The sequence below is a fragment of the Pagrus major genome, chromosome 20, assembly GCF_040436345.1.
Source record: "Pagrus major chromosome 20, Pma_NU_1.0".
NCBI lineage: Eukaryota > Metazoa > Chordata > Actinopteri > Spariformes > Sparidae > Pagrus > Pagrus major.
The window spans coordinates 11,184,440-11,206,578 of record NC_133234.1 but is presented as its reverse complement, the minus strand read 5'-3'; the positions used below and the strand labels follow the sequence as shown (position 1 = coordinate 11,206,578).

At 40.5% G+C, this 22,139-nt stretch overlaps 3 protein-coding genes across 3 annotated transcripts; 2 read left to right on the top strand and 1 right to left on the bottom strand.

Moving 5' to 3' along the window:
* The first annotated feature begins 577 nt into the window (after nt 1–577).
* Nucleotides 578–2,014, top strand: snu13b (SNU13 homolog, small nuclear ribonucleoprotein b (U4/U6.U5)). Its single transcript, XM_073489728.1, has 3 exons — nt 578–802; nt 977–1,097; nt 1,545–2,014. The coding sequence occupies exons 1-3, from the start codon at nt 800–802 to the stop codon at nt 1,805–1,807; spliced, it is 387 nt and encodes a 128-aa protein (XP_073345829.1). The 5' UTR covers nt 578–799; the 3' UTR covers nt 1,808–2,014.
* Nucleotides 2,015–3,983: 1,969 nt separating this feature from the next.
* On the top strand, nt 3,984–7,864 carry crym (crystallin, mu). The gene is made up of 8 exons (XM_073490353.1): nt 3,984–4,249; nt 4,326–4,476; nt 4,568–4,630; nt 4,723–4,824; nt 6,040–6,223; nt 6,482–6,603; nt 6,710–6,794; nt 6,910–7,864. The coding sequence occupies exons 1-8, from the start codon at nt 4,083–4,085 to the stop codon at nt 6,981–6,983; spliced, it is 948 nt and encodes a 315-aa protein (XP_073346454.1). The 5' UTR covers nt 3,984–4,082; the 3' UTR covers nt 6,984–7,864.
* On the bottom strand, nt 7,637–12,520 carry LOC141016098 (ras-related C3 botulinum toxin substrate 1). The gene is made up of 6 exons (XM_073490354.1): nt 12,149–12,520; nt 10,796–10,867; nt 10,445–10,562; nt 9,961–10,023; nt 9,508–9,667; nt 7,637–9,142 (listed from the first exon to the last, which is right to left on the bottom strand). Exons 1-6 carry the CDS (start codon nt 12,181–12,183, stop codon nt 9,012–9,014), a joined length of 579 nt encoding a protein of 192 aa, XP_073346455.1. The 5' UTR covers nt 12,184–12,520; the 3' UTR covers nt 7,637–9,011.
* Between the last annotated feature and the right edge of the window lie 9,619 nt (nt 12,521–22,139).

Sequence of the window (22,139 nt, the reverse complement as noted above, 5' to 3'; positions counted from 1 at the left end):
TTTTAACATTCTTACTATTTCTTTTTGCACTGTGCAGTTTACTCTCCTTGGATTTCTCTGCATGGGTCAGTAAAAAAAACATCAGGCTATACAAAACATAAAAGTATAGAAATGTAAAAGTACAGAGATTTAAGTAGTTAGTAACAGCAAATCAAATGTTTACATAGGCCTATGTAAAATACAATGATGAAGCAGTTAACATTGTATATAAAAAGATATTGCACATAAAATAAATATGACACAGTAGTAAATTGAAATACCCACTTAAAATATGAAATACTTAGTCTTACTTACTTACTTACTTACTTACTAATAGTCTAATTTTCCAGAATCAGGATTATTGATACTAATATTACTATTTCATTGTTTTTATATCATTGACATGTCCATTAAACTGATTTACAGAATCAGAATTTGTATACTTATACTGTATAATTTGTATTATGTTGTTAAAGTCAATATTTACTCATTAGAAACTGCTTAAAAGTTGATCGAATTAGCAGTTAAATGAAACATCCATTCATCCACCAGCAGCATGATAACAAAGCAAAGAGGGGGAAAGCACTTCCTGTCGTTTTGAGCTGATGTCACCAGTGCGCATGTGCGTCACCCCACACGTGCGGTGAACGTTTGGACCTGCTGCATGCGACAGAGCTGAGAGACTTCGTACTGCTAAAAAACTATTACTGACAGAAAGTGCATATTTCGTCGTGTTGCCTTTTCAACTACAGGTGAACAATATAGTCCTCCGTGAAGCATTTCGCCGAGAGGGCCGGAATACGAGGATAAACAATTCAAAATGGTGAGTTCTGAATGAACTAACACGCTAACAGACAAGCTAACTGTTAGCAAGCTAACGAAACTAGGCTGCACAGCAAGCTGACGTTTAACTCACAATATTATCGTGTTTGTTGGCTTTATATACTGCCTTCCTGCGGTTAATTTGGTTTTATTTTGTTCAATGTGTCATGATCAGACTGAAGCTCAAGTGAACCCAAAGGCCTACCCGCTGGCCGACGCCACGCTGACCAAAACCATCCTGGACCTGGTGCAGCAAGCCTCTAACTACAAACAGCTGAGGAAGGGGGCTAATGAAGGTGAGGAAGTGTACATTTTAGGACTACAGTGTTACTTCACGTACAAGCTGGAAATGTTTGAAAAGTCTGGAAAACGTGGTGTTTTTTCCGGGACACATGTTTAAACACAGCAGCTCTCTAAAGCCTCTCAGATGTGTGCATTAAAGATCCTGTCCTTGAAAAGTAACTTAACTGCTTGTCTTTAACACATCAGTTTCATATAGTTCATTATAGAGGTGCATTAGTTTGGCAAAAGTCAATTAGTTGATTAAAAGATTACTAATAATCAAATATTTTCATTACCAGTGAATCTTTCAGTCATCTTTAAAGCAAGAATCCAAAACACTTGTGGTGCAGCTTCTCAAACATTAGAATCTGCTGCTTGTTTGTGTCACATGCAATAATTGATAAAATATATTTGGCTCTTAACTGTCACTGATGTATTTTCTGACTCTACTTCGTCCTCAGCCACTAAAACACTGAACAGAGGCATCGCTGAGTTCATCGTGATGGCTGCTGATGCTGAACCACTGGAGATCATCCTCCACCTGCCACTGCTCTGCGAGGACAAGAACGTCCCGTACGTGTTTGTCCGCTCCAAGCAGGCCCTGGGCCGCGCCTGTGGGGTGTCACGCCCCGTCATTGCTACCTCAGTCACCATAAAGGAGGGGTCTCAGCTCAAGCCGCAGATTCAGTCTGTCCAGATGGCTATCGAGAGACTGCTCGTGTGATTTTTGTTGCACTGTAGTGACATATTCTCCTTGATTCAAAAGGGGAAGACTATTTCCAGATTAAAAGTAATTTTGTCTTCTGTTTGATTAAAAAACAGTTATAGATAAGGTTTTTTTTTTTTTTACATTTTAGGACAGTGTGTCCAGTTAGTGTATCAGTTTGCCATGACATCCCCTGATTCATAATAAAACATTTTTTTATTTAAACCTGGTGTGTTGTTCATTTGAGTGTTTGATTTTCAATTGGATTGTGAAGTTGACCTTAAACTATATCAGATGTGTCCAAAAGCGTTTGTAATTGATGCTATAATTTATCAATTTTGGCAGGAATATAGATTTTAGCTCCAGACTAGGCAATGCTCTGCAGGGATAGCTGGCATGCTTTCACTGAAAACAAATACAACAGCTGCTAATTTCACTTGGAGATGCTGCCACCATGTTCCTCAGGTCACTAACAGTATGGCAGCCTCAGATTGCTTCACCAGTTGTAATCCACTATTTAAGTCTTATTGTAAACAACTTTGCAGTGATTGTCATATTTGATTAAATTAAATTTAAGAAAAAATATTTTAACATGCTGTATATTTTAACCAGCTGCTACATGAAAATGACGGTGACAGTGCTGCATATTTAATAAAATTAAAGTGATAGGCATTTAACAGTGGTGGAAGAAATACTCAGATCTTATAATAGATCCATGGTTCTAACACTGACAACTCCCCACACCTTAGGTGAAGGGGATCTCCTCTCACATCCTGATATGTTCTCTACCATACATTGATTTCTGAATCCAAAACTGTTGAATTTCCACAATAAATAGATCCTGCAATTAAAAAGGTAGAATTATGTGAAACTTTGGAGAAGGAAAACAAATTAAACTCTGATACACATATATATTCATTATTTTCTATTCTCAAACCTTTGCTTTTTACATATTGCTTGTAAAATGATGCATGCGGCCCTTAGGGACTCATAGTTATTTAATTAAATCCAGAAGTAGTGAGGGGGAGAGCTCTCTTTGGTGGAGCTGCAGCGCTTGTGGACATTTAAAAGTAGATGAACCACCCTCACCAAGTGCTGTTTTTTTGTAAGGCCACAAAGTTGTTTATTAACTAAAATCTGTAAAATTATAACTAAATCGGTTGAATAAATGTCATGGAGTGATAGTACAATATTTGCCTATTAAATGTAGAGGAGTTTAAAGGATAAGTTCACCCAAAAGTTGGGTGAAGAATTTCATAGTCCACAAAACATTTCTGGAGCTTGACAGCAAAACAGTGTTGCAGCATTCTCCTAAACAACTGAAGTAGATGGGAACTTGTTTTAAAACTTTTTTTAAAGGCGTTTGGTGTAATCCAAGTCTCCAGAAGTCCAGAGATCCCAAATTGATTTAAAAATTCATTATTTACACTCTTCACACTTCAAATGGAGTGCATGCTAATGCCTGTAGCCTAGCAGCTGAAGTGAAGATTTTGGCTTTAAAAAGGGTATAAATAACATATTTTCAAATCAGTTTGAGATCTCTGGGCCTTCAGATACTTGGATTACGTAGCATGTGTTTTTTTTCTTCACATTTTAACACAAGTCTCCATCTACTTCAGTTGTTTATGAAAAAAGCTGCAAAGCTGTTTTGCTGTGAAACTCCAGAATTGTCTTGTGGACTACCAAACTTCACTAGACTTTCCATCGGCATGGGGGTGAGAAGATAAGGACTGAATTTTCATTTTTGGGTCAACTTGTCCTTTAAAGTGGCCTAAAATGGAAATACTTGAATAGAGTACCTCAAAGTGTACTTAAACACAGCACTGAAGCAGATTTACACATTTATTTTCCACTTCCGGTCTGTGTAACACTGGGAGAGGCACTTTTGCATAATAGCTTTTGATTGTTGTACCCTTTACTCCTAATACTTCTGTCGTTTCACTTTCACTGATAGTTTTCCATTGTTGTAGGTTATCACTGCTTTTACTCATTAAACTTCTCCCAAACACTGCTCAACATAAAAAAAAACACCTGTAGCCTAAAATGTAAAGTCATCTGCACTTTATTCTCTATAAATAAATACATAAAAGATATCGGATTTATTATAAAGCTTGCTCCTCCCTCCCATGTCAGTCTCTGCCAGCCACTCCTCCTGGAGCGGCGTTTAAAGAGCCCGCTTGTCCTGCGTCTCCTGAATGCAGCACGGGCACACGGTCAGACAGCGACACGAACTTTGGACCGAACATAAACTCAAGTCCTCTTCTGAACCGCAACAGCAGCAGCTCCGTCCACGATGGCCGGGCCTCCTGTTATCATATGGGAGCGTGAAGTCGAGCGGCTGCTGCACTACGGAGAGCTGGTCCCCCGGCTGGAGGCGGCCCTGGGGAAGTTCTCCAGACGGGACAGCGCGGAGGTGATCCAGCCTGTGCGCTCCACGGTGCCCCTGCAGAAACACAGCGGGTAAGGCCTGAGCTAATGAAACATCAACGCTCTCTTATAACTGTCACTGTCTGATCTTGCTCCACCTCTGTTACAGCTTCATGGGACTGATGCCTACATACATGGAGAACGACGGAGTCCTGTGCACAAAGTTCGTGTGTTTCTACAGCAGGCAGGAGGGTTCAACTCTGCCAGGCACACAAGCCACTGTGGTACTGCTGGATCCAGAGTATGGGAATGTGAAGGCTGTGAGTCAATTTAACCATTAACCATGCATGAAACATCCAGTCTAATCATTTCCACCCAGGCGGCAGGGATGACGTGTTTTTAACCCCACAGGTCATGGATGGAGATGTCATCACAGGTATGAGGACAGCCGCAGTCTCGGCCATCTCTGCTAAGGTGCTTTTCCAGATTTTAAAACATCTCCTCACACTTCCTGTTTTTTAATCTTGCATTCCTGTTCTGACTTTGACACTGTTTCTGTCACGTAGCTGCTGATGCGTCCTGGAGCAGAGGTCCTGGCCATCTTGGGGACGGGCGCACAGGCCCTGAGCCATTACAATGTCTTCACAGAAATGTTTCCATTCAAAGAGGTACAGCTGCAAACATGTGTCATAATAAAATGTATGAATAGCTAGTGTGAAAATAAGCTGCTTCATTTACGTGAAAGGTAGTGTAATATTTTGGTAAATACACTTATTGGCTCTCTTTCCCAGACAGATATGAAGCTATCGCTGCCTGGCATTGCTTAGTTTAGCATAAAGACTGAAAAATAGCTAGCCTGGCTCTGTCCAAAGGCAGCAACATTCACCTACAAACCCCTCAAGCTCCATAATTAACATGTTGTGTATTAATCTGTAGGAAAAAACAAAGCAAAAGTATGGCAGGTTGTGTTTTTATGAGGTGTAACATGCAGGACTATTTCTTGGCGGGGTGCAGTGGCTTTCTGGAGCCTCTGATGTTTGCCTGACGACCGCACCGCCACCACAACACGCCAGAGGGATACAAAAAATGACAGTTAACAAAGTCAAACAGTACCAGCTGCAGTACAGTGGACAGGAAAGATTGGAACTGGTTTTTACAATGATGCTGCAACAGGAAAACAAACGTGGGCCAGGGCCGCAAAATGGGGGGGCCAATGGTTTCGTCTTACTTCCTACCTCCCTAGCTCCGGCCCCCTTTTGCGAAACACACCCATTTTCAAATTCCGCCTTCATTTTGCTCTCGTCTGCACAGCTGTTAAGTTTTGTGACGCCGTGACATTGACAATAATGACTTTTACACCAAAGTTGTTGTTGAAACACAGGTAAACCAGTTAAAATTGGCGAAATTTGCCTTTCTGTTTCCATATGTCACGTTCATCATCACAAATATGCAGAAAAAACACTGAACGGTAGAAAGCAGCCGCCGTTAGCTGGTGTCAGTGGGATTTTTGTCCAGTGTGAAAGGGGTATAAGTGACTGGTACCAATACTATCAAAATTATATCTATCTATAGCATCTTTTCTATAAAAGCCTTTTACTTCACATCTCTCGTACTTTATATCGGTGAACTTCATTGGATGGAAATCAAGGTTAATATTCAGCCCAAAGATTTTTATCATCTAACCTTTGGAATAAAAACAAATAAGCGTATTTCCCAATTCAACAAACTCTGTCCTTTTAAATCAAGTGTGTAGGCTCATCACGCTCACAGTTCTGTCCTAACTCTTGACCTCCTCATTGATAACTGGTGAAATCAATTCTGTGGTTGTCTGATTTACATATAATGTTTAGTCATACAGTACTTTCCCTGGACCGTCACCACAGGTGCGTGTGTGGAGCCGCTCGAGACAGCGAGCAGAGAGGTTCTGCCAGTCTGTCGGTGGCCCGGTGAAGATATGTCTGTCGGCGGAGGAGGCGGTGAGGGGAGCGGACGCCATAGTGACAGTAACAAAATGTAAAGAGCCGGTGCTCTTTGGTCAGTGGGTCAAACCCGGTGCCCACGTGGCAGGTGAGAGGAATTAATGAACACTCAAACAAAATGTGAGAGGAGATAGGGGAGATTTTTAGATCTGCATCTCATAAATAAGTCAGAATTTAGGGAGCGTAGTGTTGAAGCACAAGAGACGGACACGGACAAATTTTGGGTTGTTTTTTTTTTCTCTTAAAATGTTTTGGTCACATCAGTTGGACCAATTCAAAAGAACAGCACTGTGAATTATGTCCCTCTGAATATTAACCTCTGTTTTTCCCTCCTGTTGCTGAGCAGCGGTGGGAGCTTGCAGGCCAAACTGGCGGGAGCTGGACGACGTGTTGATGAAGGGGGCGGTGGTGTACGTTGACAGCAGAGAGGGAGCGATGGCCGAGGCCGGTGACGTCATCCTCTCTGGGGTCGGTCTGTTGTTGTGCTTTTTAACTGCCTCGATGAGATGATTAAGATGTGCGTTACTGGCACCCTATGTGTAGATAAATATGAGTGTGGATCTCGTGTTTTCAGGCTGAGGTGTTCGCAGAGCTTGGAGATGTCATTAATGGCACAAAACCTGCCCACAGAGAGAAGACAACTGTGTTCAAATCACTTGGTAAGCCTCGTCCATATCACGTGGAAAGTACTTTATTTTTCAGTACATCAAGAATCCAGGTTTCATCTTTCTTTAAGAGTGTAACCATGATGTGCCTTGTGTTTTACAATAACAGGGATGGGAGTTGAAGATGCTGTGTCTGCTCAGCTGGTATTTGACCAGTGGAAAGCCAATGCCAGCAAACTGTGAAGAGGCCATGTGTTTCAATTCTGCCCTGTGTATGACCTTTATTGATGGAGACTACAGCCATGCTGACAGCTAGATGCTAATATCAGCACACTGTTTATCAGATGCAATGCTTACCAAGCTAACACACTCACTGACGATAATGGTTACATGCTAATGTTCAACTTCCATTGTTACAATATTCACCATTAGTTTAGTGTGTTAGCATGCTAACATATGCTAACTGGCACAAAACACTGTAAATGTCTGTAGTTTTGGTAGTTTTCTGTCATAAAAACATGTCAGACTGAACATTGACCCCCTGGTGGTGCTAGAGTAAGTGGTGGAGCAGCTGACGTTGCCATCCTGAGAGGCATGTTCCTAGCACGCCTAGTATTGCCAAGCATTGGTTGGTTCCAGCTTCACAAATATGATTTGCTTATTTCCTTTAAAAAAATTTAAAAAAAGTTTAATGTGAATACATTTTTTCTGTTTGAAATTATTGAATATTATATATTTTTTAATGTTTCTGATTGACCTATATGAAATTGTGATGAATGTTTTTCACTATTTTATATATAATGAGGAAATAATGAGGTAAAAGAAAATCATGAGTTGCAGCCTTACTTATATTATTTCCCTGTTATGTGTTTGGAAAGAAGACAAAAAATGTATAATTGACATTAGCGTTTTTAATGATTTTATTTGCTTTTTATAAAAAAAAAAAATCAAAATATTACTATGTGAAAATGATACCACATTTAGCAAGAAAGTAACTCTAAGTGTGCACTTCCACTGCGCCATTGAAACACTGATAAAATGAGTCCAGATTTACAGCAACTCACCAGGGCACCCATGCAAATTGATCATTGCTCATTTCAGAATAAAATTGCCTGTGCCGACTATTTACTTCTCATGGTCATGTTGTACAAAAGACACATTGAAATCAGTTGCAACCTTTAAGTGCTAACACACTGGCTCATAGACTTCATAAAACACAGTTACAGATGGGGTCAATATGATATGGTTACAGACCATCATAGCAATATGATCATCATATACTGAGAAAAAAGCCTGAATATCAAGACCACTTTCGGAGCACTGACATGAAATGATATAACCTTTACAGATAGAGAATGAACCAGCACAACATTGGTTGCACTGCACCTTTACATGCCCGACAGTCTGTCATAAAATACTGCGTGTTCACTTAACACATAGCGAGAACAGAGCGATGGAACTACAAAGCTTTAAGGAACACAACCTGTTAAATATCTAGCAGACACTGTGTTTTAAATGCTCATTAACTGTAGAGTCATTATTAGGTATCTTAACAGCTGCTACAATCGTTATAAGTCGTTTAAGGATTAAACCGTTTGCTCATGACTGCGTGATGGTATCGTACAGATTAAAACTAAATTAAAAAAGGAAGAGAAACGACAATTTAGTGTTCATGGATTGACAAAGCGATGACCGTTGACTGAGTTTTGGCAACACCTCAGTCTAGTCAGATGACACATGTAAACGAAACGGTCCGTCAACCACAGCTCACAAAAGACTGACAATGAAAAAAGGAGAAATTTGCTTCTAAAAAACATTTTTTTCTTAAAGTAAAATTTCATCAAGGCAGCAGGAATCTCTTAGTGTGTAGGGAAAAGAGTGCAGTGCAGGACCTCCTTCACTTATGGAGTTAAAACTACGGTAATTTCACGTTCAAGTAGTGTTTCTTCACAAAATCCTTCCTCTTTTTCCTTAATCAAACCCACAACCCCCCACCCTCACATCCCCCAAGGCCTTAGCAAAGTCACTTCATTCCTGTCAATCTGAAAGAACTAAACAGATGAAAGCAACCAGACACCAAATCTGACAGAAAACCTTCAGCGCTGCTTACATCTGTGAGGTTCTTTCAGCGGAAGTCTGATCTATCAGAGCTTCTATAAAAGCAAGGACACAGGGGGTGAACAGATACTTGGGGAACCCAGCCATCATCATCTTCCCTCTGATAGGTGAGTTCTGACTGCAACCACACTTCCTACTCCCTGTGGTTCTTCTTTACAATAATGTGCACTTCCTCTTCTTCTTCTTGACGGGTGGGGGGCACAGGACTGCCCTGATGGCTTCATCAAACACGGTCTTAAGGCCACGCTGCGTCAAAGCTGAGCACTCCAGGTACTTCACTGAACCTGGTGGGCAGAGCAGAGGAAAAAGGAAAGCACAGAAACATGTCAGCAAACTAGCTTGTTTTTGTTTGTCTGTCCAAAAGACTAAGTAAGACAAGTGTGACTGTACACTGTACAATCCCAAACAACATCTTTGCACACTCCAGGCTACACAAGGTACATTAGTATTCAAAGCAAATGGGGGTTTTAACACAATAGTAGGTTGAATAGACTTTAAATGATGTGGATATGGTTAGGTGGATACTCGAAGCAAAATTACCAGAACACTACCAACTAAAAAGTTATTTTTTAACATTTGCAGACATTAATACTGTTTCATTAATGTTATTTAAAAATGTGATCTGTGTATGTGTAGTGTTACAACTGACTTATTTCTTTAGCCATGGCCAAGCCCTGAGGGTAGATGATGGGGGAGAGTTTCTTCTCCTTCAGTTTCTCGATAGTGTCCTTGTCATCTCTCAGGTCCAGCTTGGTGCCCACCAGGATGATGGGCGTGTTGGGGCAGTGGTGTCTCACCTCAGGGTACCACTGGCAGAGGAGAGAGGAGGATACAGTCAGAGGTTGCAGGATGCAGATGGACAGCATGGCAGACTAAGTGGAATGTGGGTGGGTTGTTCAAAGAATAGATTCCTCTCTCAGTTTCCTGGTTCTTATCCAAATTCAACATGATGTGACCTCTGAGGAACTCAGGGGTCATGAAGAGGTCACAAACTTCCACCAACGCTGCATAGTTCTCAGTCCTGCTTTTACAATGTAGAGCATTTATTCATGTTACTTTATTAACTGAACTCCATATATAATAAATATCAGGTTGTTCTCACCTTGGCACGGACGTTTTCAAAGGAGGCTGGACTGACTAGTGAAAAGCAAATCAGGAACACATCCTGAGGAGGGAAAATGTCAAACATCAGTAATATAACATTAGGTAACAGTTGCAATATTTACTTAATAGTCTCTAAATGTTCAGACATGAGGGTTCACACAACTGGACAAATCTGGACTGTGTAGGTCAAATACAAACTGACTCCCACACTCAGCTCCCTGTAAGTCTTTGGCACAGAGGCCAGTTTGTTGTAAGGACAAAGAGTGCAAACAAGAGCTCCCTTTCACTTCCTCCAGCCGTCCTCCAGACAGTGTATAGGTACTGTGGATACAAGGCTCTACTCTACTGAGTGCAAAGACTCTGTCTCAAGCATTACAGGCCAGTGAATGACTCCAAATCAATGCGGGCAAAGTGAAAACAGTGTTCTCGCTAACATTGTCTGGCTGATACCACTGTGTGTGAATGCATGGATATATACGTACTGTCTGTGGGTAGGACAGAGGCCTGAGCCTGTCGTAGTCCTCCTGTCCTGCTGTATCCCACAGGCCCAGGTTCACTGGTTTCCCATCAACCATCACATTGGCAGAGTAGTTGTCAAACCTGTAGAGAGGGAGGTGAACATTAGGTTTTCAAATTTAACATATTGTAACAGTGAAGATAAAACATTTCCTTGTAAAATATGACCGTCATCTTCCTCATCGCACTGGTGGACTCGCCACATCTCCATTTGCTGACCATCTCCGTGACACAGCTATTCATGAGGTGTGTGTGTGTGTGTGTGTGTGTGTGTGTGTGTGTGTGTGTGTGTGTGTGTGTGTGTGTGTGTTACTTACACTGTGGGGATGTACTCTCCAGGGAAGGCATTGGTAGTGTAGCTGATGAGCAGGCATGTTTTACCCACAGCCCTGAGATTAGAACGGAGATATTTGACAGAGATAACACACAGTGAATTAGTTACTGTAGATTCTTAAGTGAATTAAGGCAACATAAATTGCATTTTATAGCCTACATATGTGGTGTGTTTAACCCGTCTTGCCTGACAGGTTGACAAGTCAATGCACAATGCAGTTTTTCTCCAACAACTGACAAAATAGTATGGGTGTGACCTTTATTGGTGACAATGTCCATAGTTGAGCTTTAAAATGGCTTACATCATAAACTAAATCTGATCAGGTGTAAATCCTGAAGAATATCTGTCTGCATACATTAAATACCAGTGGACATGATTAAATGTGATCCTTTAATACTGTGAACTGTCAAAGATCACAACTTCTGCCTGATACTGATGACAAGATTGTTTCAAAAATGTACTTGTCCTACCAGAAAGTCAAAAATCAGTATGTATTCAGACATTTAAATAAGGGTTCGAGGTCAACCAAGTCCAAACATCTAACATGGCTCATAATCTCTATGAAAACCAATTCATTCGTTTGATCCTGTTAATGCTCTGATTCTATTTCTAATAGCATTTACATGAAAGCTGGAAGAATTAGTTTACAATAAAAAAAAAGGTGAAACTCTGGTACAACACAGCTTCACAGACTTTTTGGCATGTTTTTGCCTTTGTTCAGCCTCTTTTTAAATTTTTTAATTACAAGTTTGTTTTTGAGAAATGTATTGAGCAAAAAAACCAAACATCCGCTGGCTATTACTGTCTTGACCTATTTTATATCATCCCCAAAATGGCCTGAATCCTTTGGCTCATAGAGGATAAATATAGGACAGAATAAGTCATCAGCTAGTCTTAAAAAACACTTTGCTATATTGCTAATGTGTGAATACCATACAATAAAAGATTATACATGTTTTTCCAAGGCCCTGAAATGGATGTATGGTTAATGACGAAATCAATTCAACAGCGAGAAATCCAAAAACTTTTATTTAGGACACGCTTTCAAGTAGATAGCGTAGCTGTCGACATGGCAGCCTTCGTCATGTCTAATAAACGACTTGCCGTGACCCATTGAGTCAGTCACACCTAACGAGAGCATGTCGATAGATAAATCTGTCTGACCCAGCTGGACCGCAGAGCACAACAACAGCTGTCGCTCAAGTTGGCATGTTATCTGAGGCTGGTTAGCCGCTAGCCAACTGTTGGTAACTGGGTCAGCGACAACAACTATACCTGTTACCACAGGAGTCAGCTTTACAGTTCAAAGTAAGGATAAAAGGACAGTTTAACTCACCCGTCCCCCACTACCACACACTTAATGGCCTGCATCGGACGGCTCTGTCGCTAGCAAACCCCAGTGACCGTACAGCAGCTCGAGCTCAGTTAGCTTAGCTAGATACCGGGGGCTGTAATAAACCGGTCCGGTGTCGCTGGGAAAGTACAACGTAAACAGTGCCGGGGGCCAAGAGTGCGCTCCGAAAAGTAGAAAAATGTTGTCGTTGCCGAAATTATCCGGCTTGTCTCTCTCGTTCTCGGCAACACCCGGTGAAACTCCAAAGTTGTAATCCAGGCAGGCAACACCCAGGAAAAAAAAAAACTCTGGAGTCAAGAGGGAAAAATACGCCCACAGTTTGGAGGCTGCGGCGCAGAGAGCCCTGCGAGTCACATCCGGTCAGAGCGGGGCGCTGAAACACTGCCGCCTGCTGGTCACACTGGAACATGACGCCCTTAGAGAAGAGCCTGTATCCAGTATACTGTAAAGTAATCAGATACTTTCCCTAAGTAAAGATAATGTAATCCTACTTGAAGAAAAAAAATTGATGGGAAAAAAATAGAAATTCACATGGTAACCTAGGTCACAGATAATGGAAATTATAATCTCATAGTTATGACTTTTGTAACACATAATTATGATTTTTTATCTAATAATTTTCCACCTTTTATCTAATTATTACTGGACTTTTTTATCTAATAATAATAATAATAATAATAATAATAAACTTTATTTATATAGCACCTTTAAAAACAGAGTCTACAAAGTGCTTTGACAATTAAGCAAAAGCAGGATACTTAGGGAATAAACACTCAACAGTCAAGCCAAACCCAAGGAAGTCTTGTCTAAGGTGAGTTAAAACAAGAAGGCACAAACAGAAAATGTAAAAACACAAAAAGCCAATGTGAGTTATTACAAGTCAACGGAATAAAAGCGATAAAACTGGCAAAATCACAGAAAAAGAAAGAGAGAGAAAAAGTAATAGAATAAAATCAATAAAGGATGATGAGAAGATGACATCACGTCAAAGTAATAAGGAATAAATAAAAAAGATTATAGGCAGTATACAGAATAAAGGATAATACATAGATTGAAGATTACAAATAAAAGCAGCACAGAATGGTAAGAAAAAATACATCACAAGGGAGGAATTAAAAACAATGAGGACAACAAAATAAAGCAACGACTCTATTGGCTCCATTTAATTACCTATTTACAACCAAATGTGTCTTTGGTCATATTAATGGAGCTTTTTTAGCAGTGTTAGACATTTATTTAGTAGTCAAGTATTTGCACATTGTGGTATCTGAATACTTGTACCATTGATATACAGTTCATGGTTACTTCTTCCTTTCATACCTTATGTAAAAACACAGTTTTGAATGTGAACATAAGGGGGCAGCATTTTACAATTTTACAGTTTTACTGTAAAAACTACAGTTTATGACACTGCCCATATCTTTACAGCCTGCCACGGGGAGTATATATAAAATGCAAATACCTAACAGACACACACACTCACCTACTAACAAACCCTTTCCTCGCAGCTATGCATAAAGTAACCACCATCTTTGCCATGGTTTTATATCTCCATCAATTAATCATTGACTCCATGGCAACTAGGCAGTCTAGCATCAACTCTGCTCACACGGACACACACACATACACTCAGTGGAGACACACACATTAGCAACCTTGACGCTGGATTATGTTATTGGGGGATTTTCCCATCAAACAACACATTAATAGGATAAACGTCAGCATTAAGTGGGGGGAGTAAAAGCAGAGGAGAGAGATTAATGAAGGATAAACAGGCCTGTCGCTGCACATCAGGGAGGCTGTAAAACACAGCGGAGTCACACTGTGGGACACCAGGAAGTCAAACTGGGAAAAGACATTAAGAAGAAAAATATCTCTCTGAGGCAGTTTTCATACATCTCCAGAAGAGAAAAATCTGAATTTGGTTTTAGAGACACTGGGATTTTCAAACACAATGGTCATAATAGACTGCTAATTAGTAGCATTTATCAGCACTTCATCTACTATAGTTTCCCAACATATCGCTGCTGGTAGGATCACATTTTGTCTGGTTCTTCTTTATAGTGCAGCATGGGTGTGTTTGGCATTTGCTGTCATTATTTTCCAGCATTCAACACTATATAACCCAAATATGCAGCATTTTTGTGAAACAGGGTTACTTCAGATTTAAAGGAATAGTTGGACATTTGGGAAATCTGATAAGCTTTCTTTGTGAGAGTCAAATGAGAAGATTGACAAGTTACAACTCTCATATCTGTACAATAAGTATGTAGCTGGAGCTAGTAGCTGGTTAGGTTAGCTTAGCCTGAAGACTGAAAACAAGGGGAAATAGGCACAGCTAGCCTGGCTCTGTGCTACTGTTAACATAAAACGGGGCCTCTAAAGCTCACTAACTAACACTTTATATCTTTATTTAAGTTGTACAAATAAGTGGGAAAAAATTACATGCTGTGTATAGAAATAATCCAGCACAAATGCCCTGTAAAACAATGAATTGAAAATGAATTTGTTCATGTGTGTGACATCACACTACGTCACCATGTCACACATTTGCATCTATTTATGCCAGCAGCTAGTTTGGCACTTAAGAATATATTTAGCACAGCTGCTCTGTTGTTATTAGCAGCGCCGGGTCAGGCGTGTTTGAGCTGACCAATCAGAGGAGACTGGGTATTCAGGAGGGGGGACCTTAAAGAGACAGGAGCTAAAAGAGAGCGTTTCAGACAGAGGGGGAATACAGAGCTGCAGCACTGGACAGAATGAGAAAACTGATGCACTTTTTGAGCATTAAAGCATGTAAACCTCTTCTGCTATTAACCCAAAATAAAATTCTGAACCTGAAAATGAGCATAATATGTCTCCTTGAAGACTACAGTTGTGGCTTTCTTTATGTGTAACTTGTAAAGAACTGTTGTGCCCTTAATACCCTTAATTTGAAGAGAAATGTTGGAGCGCTGTCAGCTCTGTGTTTCGAAAGAAGGATTGGTGCAAGAGCTGCACATCAGAGGTGGGAGGAAAGAGGTTTTAACGAGCCAAAAGACTATTAAAGAAAACTTTGGTGGTGAGAGTTTGTTGTGCGCTGTCACGCTCAGCTCTGCTCCCGCTCTCCTGTCGCCCTCAGACCATATGCATCTCCCTTTTTAAACTGCAGTTCAGAGTAATTTCATCGGATCATTATGCTCAACCATTAGCTCTCTAAATAATCACCAAGATTTAATGACCCCTGTCATGGTGCTCACATTTGCATAGGAGTCAGATTGACAGTCTGCAGGCAATCAACGCTTAAATGCCAGAATGTGCTCTGTAATGGTAGCAAAGCGGGACGTCTGCAATCACATAACGTCAAGAGAGTCAACATTTTTAAATGGAGTGAAAGCTAAAGGATGAGAGTATTCACAGGCTATTCCCTGGATTTCATCACTTCTGCTGAACTGAGTTCATAAAGCAGATGGCTGAACCCAGCTGAGGCTTTGGCATTTGTGCTGCTGCTATCTCTAGTTCCCATATGATCAATATAGGCCTATATACCGCTGTAATAAGATCCTGTAGATAACTAGCGATGCTATGAATCATTCAGCAGCTCGGACTGTGAGATCTGATGGATTTTCATAGAATTCATCTGCTGAAGCAAGTCTGCTCAGGGCACAGCAAATGTGCATATCTGATCTGATAACTGAGTTTCATAACAGTGTTTTTTTTAATGTCACAGCTGCACCAAAGACTAACATTTTGCCACCCATCAAGTGTTGAATGCTGTGAACTGCCTCTAGATGGTCATTGGACTGCATGTTGAGCTGAAAGTGTGAGTCGTTCAGTTCAGGTACGTTTCAGGCAGCTCCATGCAGCTTGTCTATTAGCCAGTGGCAGCGGATGTGCAGCTCCCTAAAAATAAAGCACACTTTTGAAGTCCTTGCGCTGCATTGACAGTGACATGCAGCATACGCACAGCTTTAGTCATCAAGATGAGAGGGGACTTCTGTGTTTAGTGTCCACTCCCATCTATTTGTAAAGCCTTTTTTTTCTCCTGATGACAATCTAATAATCAGCCGTGAGTCACTTTTGCGATCAGAGCTCTTAGATGAGTCACATGCTGCTGTGATGTGGATGTGATGGGAAGTTTCCAGCATTTTGCTCCCAGTTGGGGAGATGTCCCATCTTTGCATTTTCCTTTGTCCTCCCTCTCACTTTCTGTGTGTTTCTCTTTCTCCGATTTCTCTTCCGTTCTTCGCCTACTTCACTCTCTTAGCCATTGTGAGAAAGGAAGTGTGGTCACATTACTTTGTGTGTTTGCATTAGCAGGAATGTGTGTGGGACTATGGCAGATGGTTTCCACAGGAATCATGAATTCCTCAGAAACGCAGCACACATCACATGAGCATCCCAGAGTCCCAGCTTGAAGTTTTTAATGTAGATGTTATTTCTGGGTTATGTTTTCAAAAGAACTCTGAATTACTAGCAGTCTACCTCAGCGATAGATGAGAGGTGATGAATCAAGTGTAGCTGACTCAGCCTAATTGCTAAGCACAGTCCAGATAAATGCAGTGTGTTATTTTATTGCTTCGACTTGTACTAATATTCCACTACGTGCCAAACAGACATATTAGAGGAATGAGTAGAAATTGAATAATCAGCCTGTCTCAATCAAAATAAATCTGATTATTTTAATACAGATGAGTGAAACTCTAAAGCGCCACAACTCAACATTTACCTCATTATAACAGCATGGGTCATGAAGCAGGGTACTCGCTTACAACGCCGCTACTGTGCAACTGCAGCCAAGAGATGCACTGGGTGAATCCACTTCTACGCAGCACAGGATCATTTCCTTGATGAGTGCAACAAGAGTTCAGACCACGAAATTTTTGGACGAGCTTGTTTCGCTGAAGAGGTGCTGTGTAGAAATTGTCCACACAGATAGTAGACTGTATGTGGATTTAAGGGGTTTTAGAGTGTGTTTCTCTGCCAGAGAGCTTGCGCCTGTATGTCTCTGTGTACTAGTTTTTGTTCTTTCTTTGAGATTCCAGTTTTGATGAATTGTTATAATTTACTTTTCCGGTGTACCTGCTCTCCCTCAAGGTCTGCAGCCTCACACATTTCCCAGAAAACCAGTCTTGGTCGTGGAAAGCGTCTGATGGTTACAACCTGATACCATACAACTACATGTGAGAAAAGAACTGATATGCCACACTTGGATGAATAAAAAGTTTCTGATTATCATCGTCATCTGCCATGTTTCTGCATATATGAAGTCAAAGTCGGTTGTGTCCCAAAATGTACGTTTTCTTTTGTGTTGTCATTACAGGGGGCGTTCACATGAATTTTCCCTGCCAGGAGCTAATTTTTCCAATTAGTGTGACACCACATGAATGTACTATATATTTTCACATTCTCAGAAAGTACACTGTGGCTGCATTGCATTCTGGTCAATGGAGGCTACTGACGCTAGAGGAGAAATTAGCACTGAAATGTATGAAAATTGGTTATATAAGTTCAAAGTACAGTAGTAGTAGTAGAGTAGTTTGCAAACTGAAGCAAGTTTCTGTGCAGAATGCCCCTATACAAATGAAAAGAACCATATCTTATCGCCATATTATCCACTTAACTGAGGGCATATCAGCCAGTTGATGTATCAGCCTTACCCTATAACTCTCTCATGCATACATACAGAGTGTATACGTGCTGTAATCAGACTGCAATACATGCACATGGTTGTCTATGACCACTTACAGGAGCTTGGGGTCAGTCCATCCACTCCCTGGCCATGCACATGAGATGTTTGAATGTGGCTGACATATGCTGCCTTGTAGGAACCCGCTTCCAGTGAAATATGAAGTGCATCCATGCAACATTTTTCTGCTGGCTTGTAAATGGGGAAAAATAATGTGGGGAAAATGATGTCAGACAGAGGCCAAGTTTACGGGTCAAAAATTAATCATAGAAGCCTGACTCTTGTTCCTTATGTTTCTATTTTCAATTCACTTGATGTTTGAGATGAGATATCCTCATTTGACGCTCTCTTTGCTGTCTTGGTTCATCGGGAAGCCAAGCGCTTCATTTCCAACTGTTCCTAATCCCGGTAAAGACTGTGCTCATAATGAACAGCAGATGAATTAACTGAAGTGTTTCATTGATTAAGTGGAAATAATTAAATCATAGGATGGAGAGAGCTCTTGCTGGACTCCACCCTTTTGGTTCAGCTGAAGCTGGAAATGGAGCCGTTTCCTGTTCTGGTCCGGACATCTGCACTTAACACAGGATTATTCCCAAAACTGACGGCATTCACCTCCCCCTTAACTTTCTGTGTACTTGTTAGGGAGATACAGAAAAAGAGAGATGGTGATGAAGACGTCATGTGAAACCCATTCTGTTTGGTTCCTGGCTTCAAGCGGGCCTCTGAGGGTGTATGAGAAGGAAGTTACGGGAACGGACCGTAAAATAATTCTAACTACAAATGCTGTGAAGTCAGTATTTGTTTATGAGGGGAAAAACATGTGAGACCATTAATTTTCTATTTTTGGAAAGAGTTTTACAGTATGCTGTGTCCATTTGGAGTTGAACATTAATGCAAGAAAACATACAGTATATTGTCAGAGAGAGCAGTGTTTGTATCAATATCATGTGATCAGATCATAAGACTAATGCTTTTTGAGCCTGAACTAATTGATATTTAAAGGTAATTAAACCATGTCCACTCTTTGAGCATTGGCCATTTGATTATTTGACCATTAAAGGCTGATGAAGTGAATGTACCACTAGTGTAAATACTCTATGCTCTGGTATATAAACGGGATAAATATAACACATGCAGTAATCTGTTACTGAGTTACTTGAGTTACTGTCAGTTCAAGACAATTCTTGGAAAAAGTGAAGCAGAGTACAATGTACCATTATTAGTCTCTTGGTTTCCTCATGTTCAAAAAAGCCAATAACATAATAATGTTTGTAATTCACATGTGAAAGTGTTAATTTCTTGAGCCATATTTGTTTCCACTTGTGAAAAAAGCCAGTCACATATGACTGTATGTATTTCTCATGTGAAATTTTTATTCACGTGTAAAGAAAAGAGGCAATCACTTTAAAAATATCCTGTTCACATGTGACATTAGTTTATATTCACGTTAAATGAAGATGCAAATGTTTACCTTATTTCTTGTGCCATATTTTGTTTCCACATGTGGAAAATTCTATTTCACTTTAATAACCAACACTACACTTTAGGAGTTATGCGTATTTTCAAGTGTATTACATCATGAGCACATTTGCACAGATTGGAAATGTGTGTAAATTTAGTCTGTGCCATACTGGTTCCAGTAACAGTGAGGTCATTCCTGGTGTTTGAAACAATGGACACATGCATCAGTTATGTCAGCATGGCCCTACTGCCAGCAGGTTGAGAGGTGTGTAAGACTGTGCCACAGAAGGAAAACTGAGGGTGCTGTGCAGCAGTGTACCAGTTTCCAGACTTGTTGCTTGACAGTTTAAACTTTGCGTGAGCAAAAGGAAAATCCAACACATTCAACACAAACTCTCACTGTATAGCAAAAATCAGACTGGGTATTCATGCTTCAGGCCTAGCTGATACATATGTATGTACATGGAAATACACAAGTGAAGTACGGGTACCTCAAAATTGTACTTGAGAAGATGTAGTTAGTTACATTTCATTGCTGGCAGTGAAGTGACACAAGTCGGATCAGATTTCATAACATAGTAAGGGTGAAGGAGGGCAGGCTAATCACATCACTTCCCTTACTGTGAATTTCTACCATTGTCCCTCTGTAGTGCTGCACAATGAGTCCACAGCACCAACTCCCTTCCTGAACACGGGACCACATGCTGAGTCCTGCCTTCATGTTCCTCCCTGCAGTACATCACTGCTGGTGTGGTCGGGATCTACCCTGGAAAAGCCTCAGTGAGTGGTGAGCTCACATGGGCAGAGACAGGCAGGAAGTACCCGAGCCGGATTCCATTTGGCCACGAGCCTTTAGAGGTGGCGTCAAGCGTACGTCAGTACGAAGGAAAGTAGAGCGGATGTATGAGGTCAGATTCAGAGAAGTTCCTTTAGATTTTCAGTATTTAACTAATGTTGTGTTAGTGTGGATCATAAATGAAGTAAACCCTTTTGTGTAAACCAGTAATGTTAAACAGACACAATGTAAAGAGATCATTCTTGCAATATTTAATTTGAATGTGCATGCGTAGCCTTACGAGGTAAAACAGCTCAGTCGGATCTGCAATAAAACCAAGGGATGTTTCCTGCTTATCACTTTAACTTCACATTATTGATTAAGTGGTTTAACCCCTAAGTGAACTTAAGGAAGGCTACTTAAATGTAATGTTAGGAATCCTTACACACAAAGGGTTATTCATCTTTTACTATTTATGATTGAAATTGACATGCAAGAGGTGTTTTACATTCATAGATGAAAAAACCGGGGGGAAAAACAACAGTTTTATCTGAATGAATGCTGAAATGGAGACTTCACTGACTGGTGGCTACGGCTCACTGCACCATGTAAGGTCAGAAGTTCAGCCCATTGAAGACAACAATGCCATAAAAGCCCCATGAATGGTCAGACAAGCCTTAAATCACCCCCCAGTTTAACCCAGTTTGCTGAATCAAATTGAAAATGCACAGGGTAATAAAATTGCTCATTCCTCTTAGTGTCCAATTTCCAAATAAGTTGATTAGATCATGGTAAAACTGGTCTTTTATGTTTACATGTTTACTTGCAACATGCCCTATTGCAGACTGGTGTAACTGAACTCAGTAACCAATGGTGAAAACTATGGAAATATGACCCTCAAGAAACTTAAATTCCCTTAAGTTCTTTCATGTTTGTTCCCTCTGGATAAAAGTCATGAAAGTCCATTTATAAATTGTTCTTAACCCTTTTCTAGCGTATTGGGCAGCGTCACACTTTTTCCACTGGAAGGGCACTCTTTAGGGCACTTCAGACAACAAGATACATTACGATAAAACTTTATTGTCAATTTACACTGAACATTTTCCTCTACGGGCACACTAGAGGGCACTTCATATGATACAATATGGTACAATATGATACAATATATTTCAATAGGATATGATAATATGTATTACGCAATGAACCGATAAGATATGATAGAATACAATAAGATACATTACAATACAATAATAATATTACAATATGGTAAGATATATTACGATAGGATGCGATAAGATGATATGATACAATACAAGACAATACGATACATAGCATACCATACTAGCTGCAACAATATGAAACAAGACAACTTTATTGTCACTGTACACTAAATGTTTTCTCTGCTGGAAGGGCACACTGGATGGCACTTCATGCGATTTGAGATGATACAGTATGTTATGATACGATACGATACGATACGATACGATACGATACGATACGATACGACACAACTTCATTGTCACTTTATACTAAATGTTTTCGCTGATGGAAAAGGCATACTAGAGGGCACTTCATATGATAGGATACAACACACTTTTATGGTCACTTTAAACAAAAATTTTCACTGGAGAAGTATCTTAAAGGGCTCGTTACCACCTTGAGGACACTCTAGAGGGCACTTTAAAGCATTTTCTCCACTGAAAGGGTCTCCTAGAGGACACTTAATTATATTTTCTCTCACTGGAAGGGCACCCACTTGCACAGTGGGCCATTAGGGGGTAATTTATCATGTCTTATCAGATGTAGGAGCATAAGAGGGCATTTTACTGTGTCTTTTTCCAAACATGGGGGCATGTGGGGGGGCTGGGATTCACATTTTACAGTTCCACTTAAGCATGGTTGGTATTTTATATAGGCTCGTCACAGTATTTTTAGATTCAATACATTCAAATTGAACTACTTTTAGTGTGTGGTGTGTGTAGGTGTGTGTGTGGTGGTGGAGGGGGGGTGTTGTTAGCAGGGGCGGGGCTTGATGACGTCGCCGTGGTTGCAGTGTAGCTAATGTG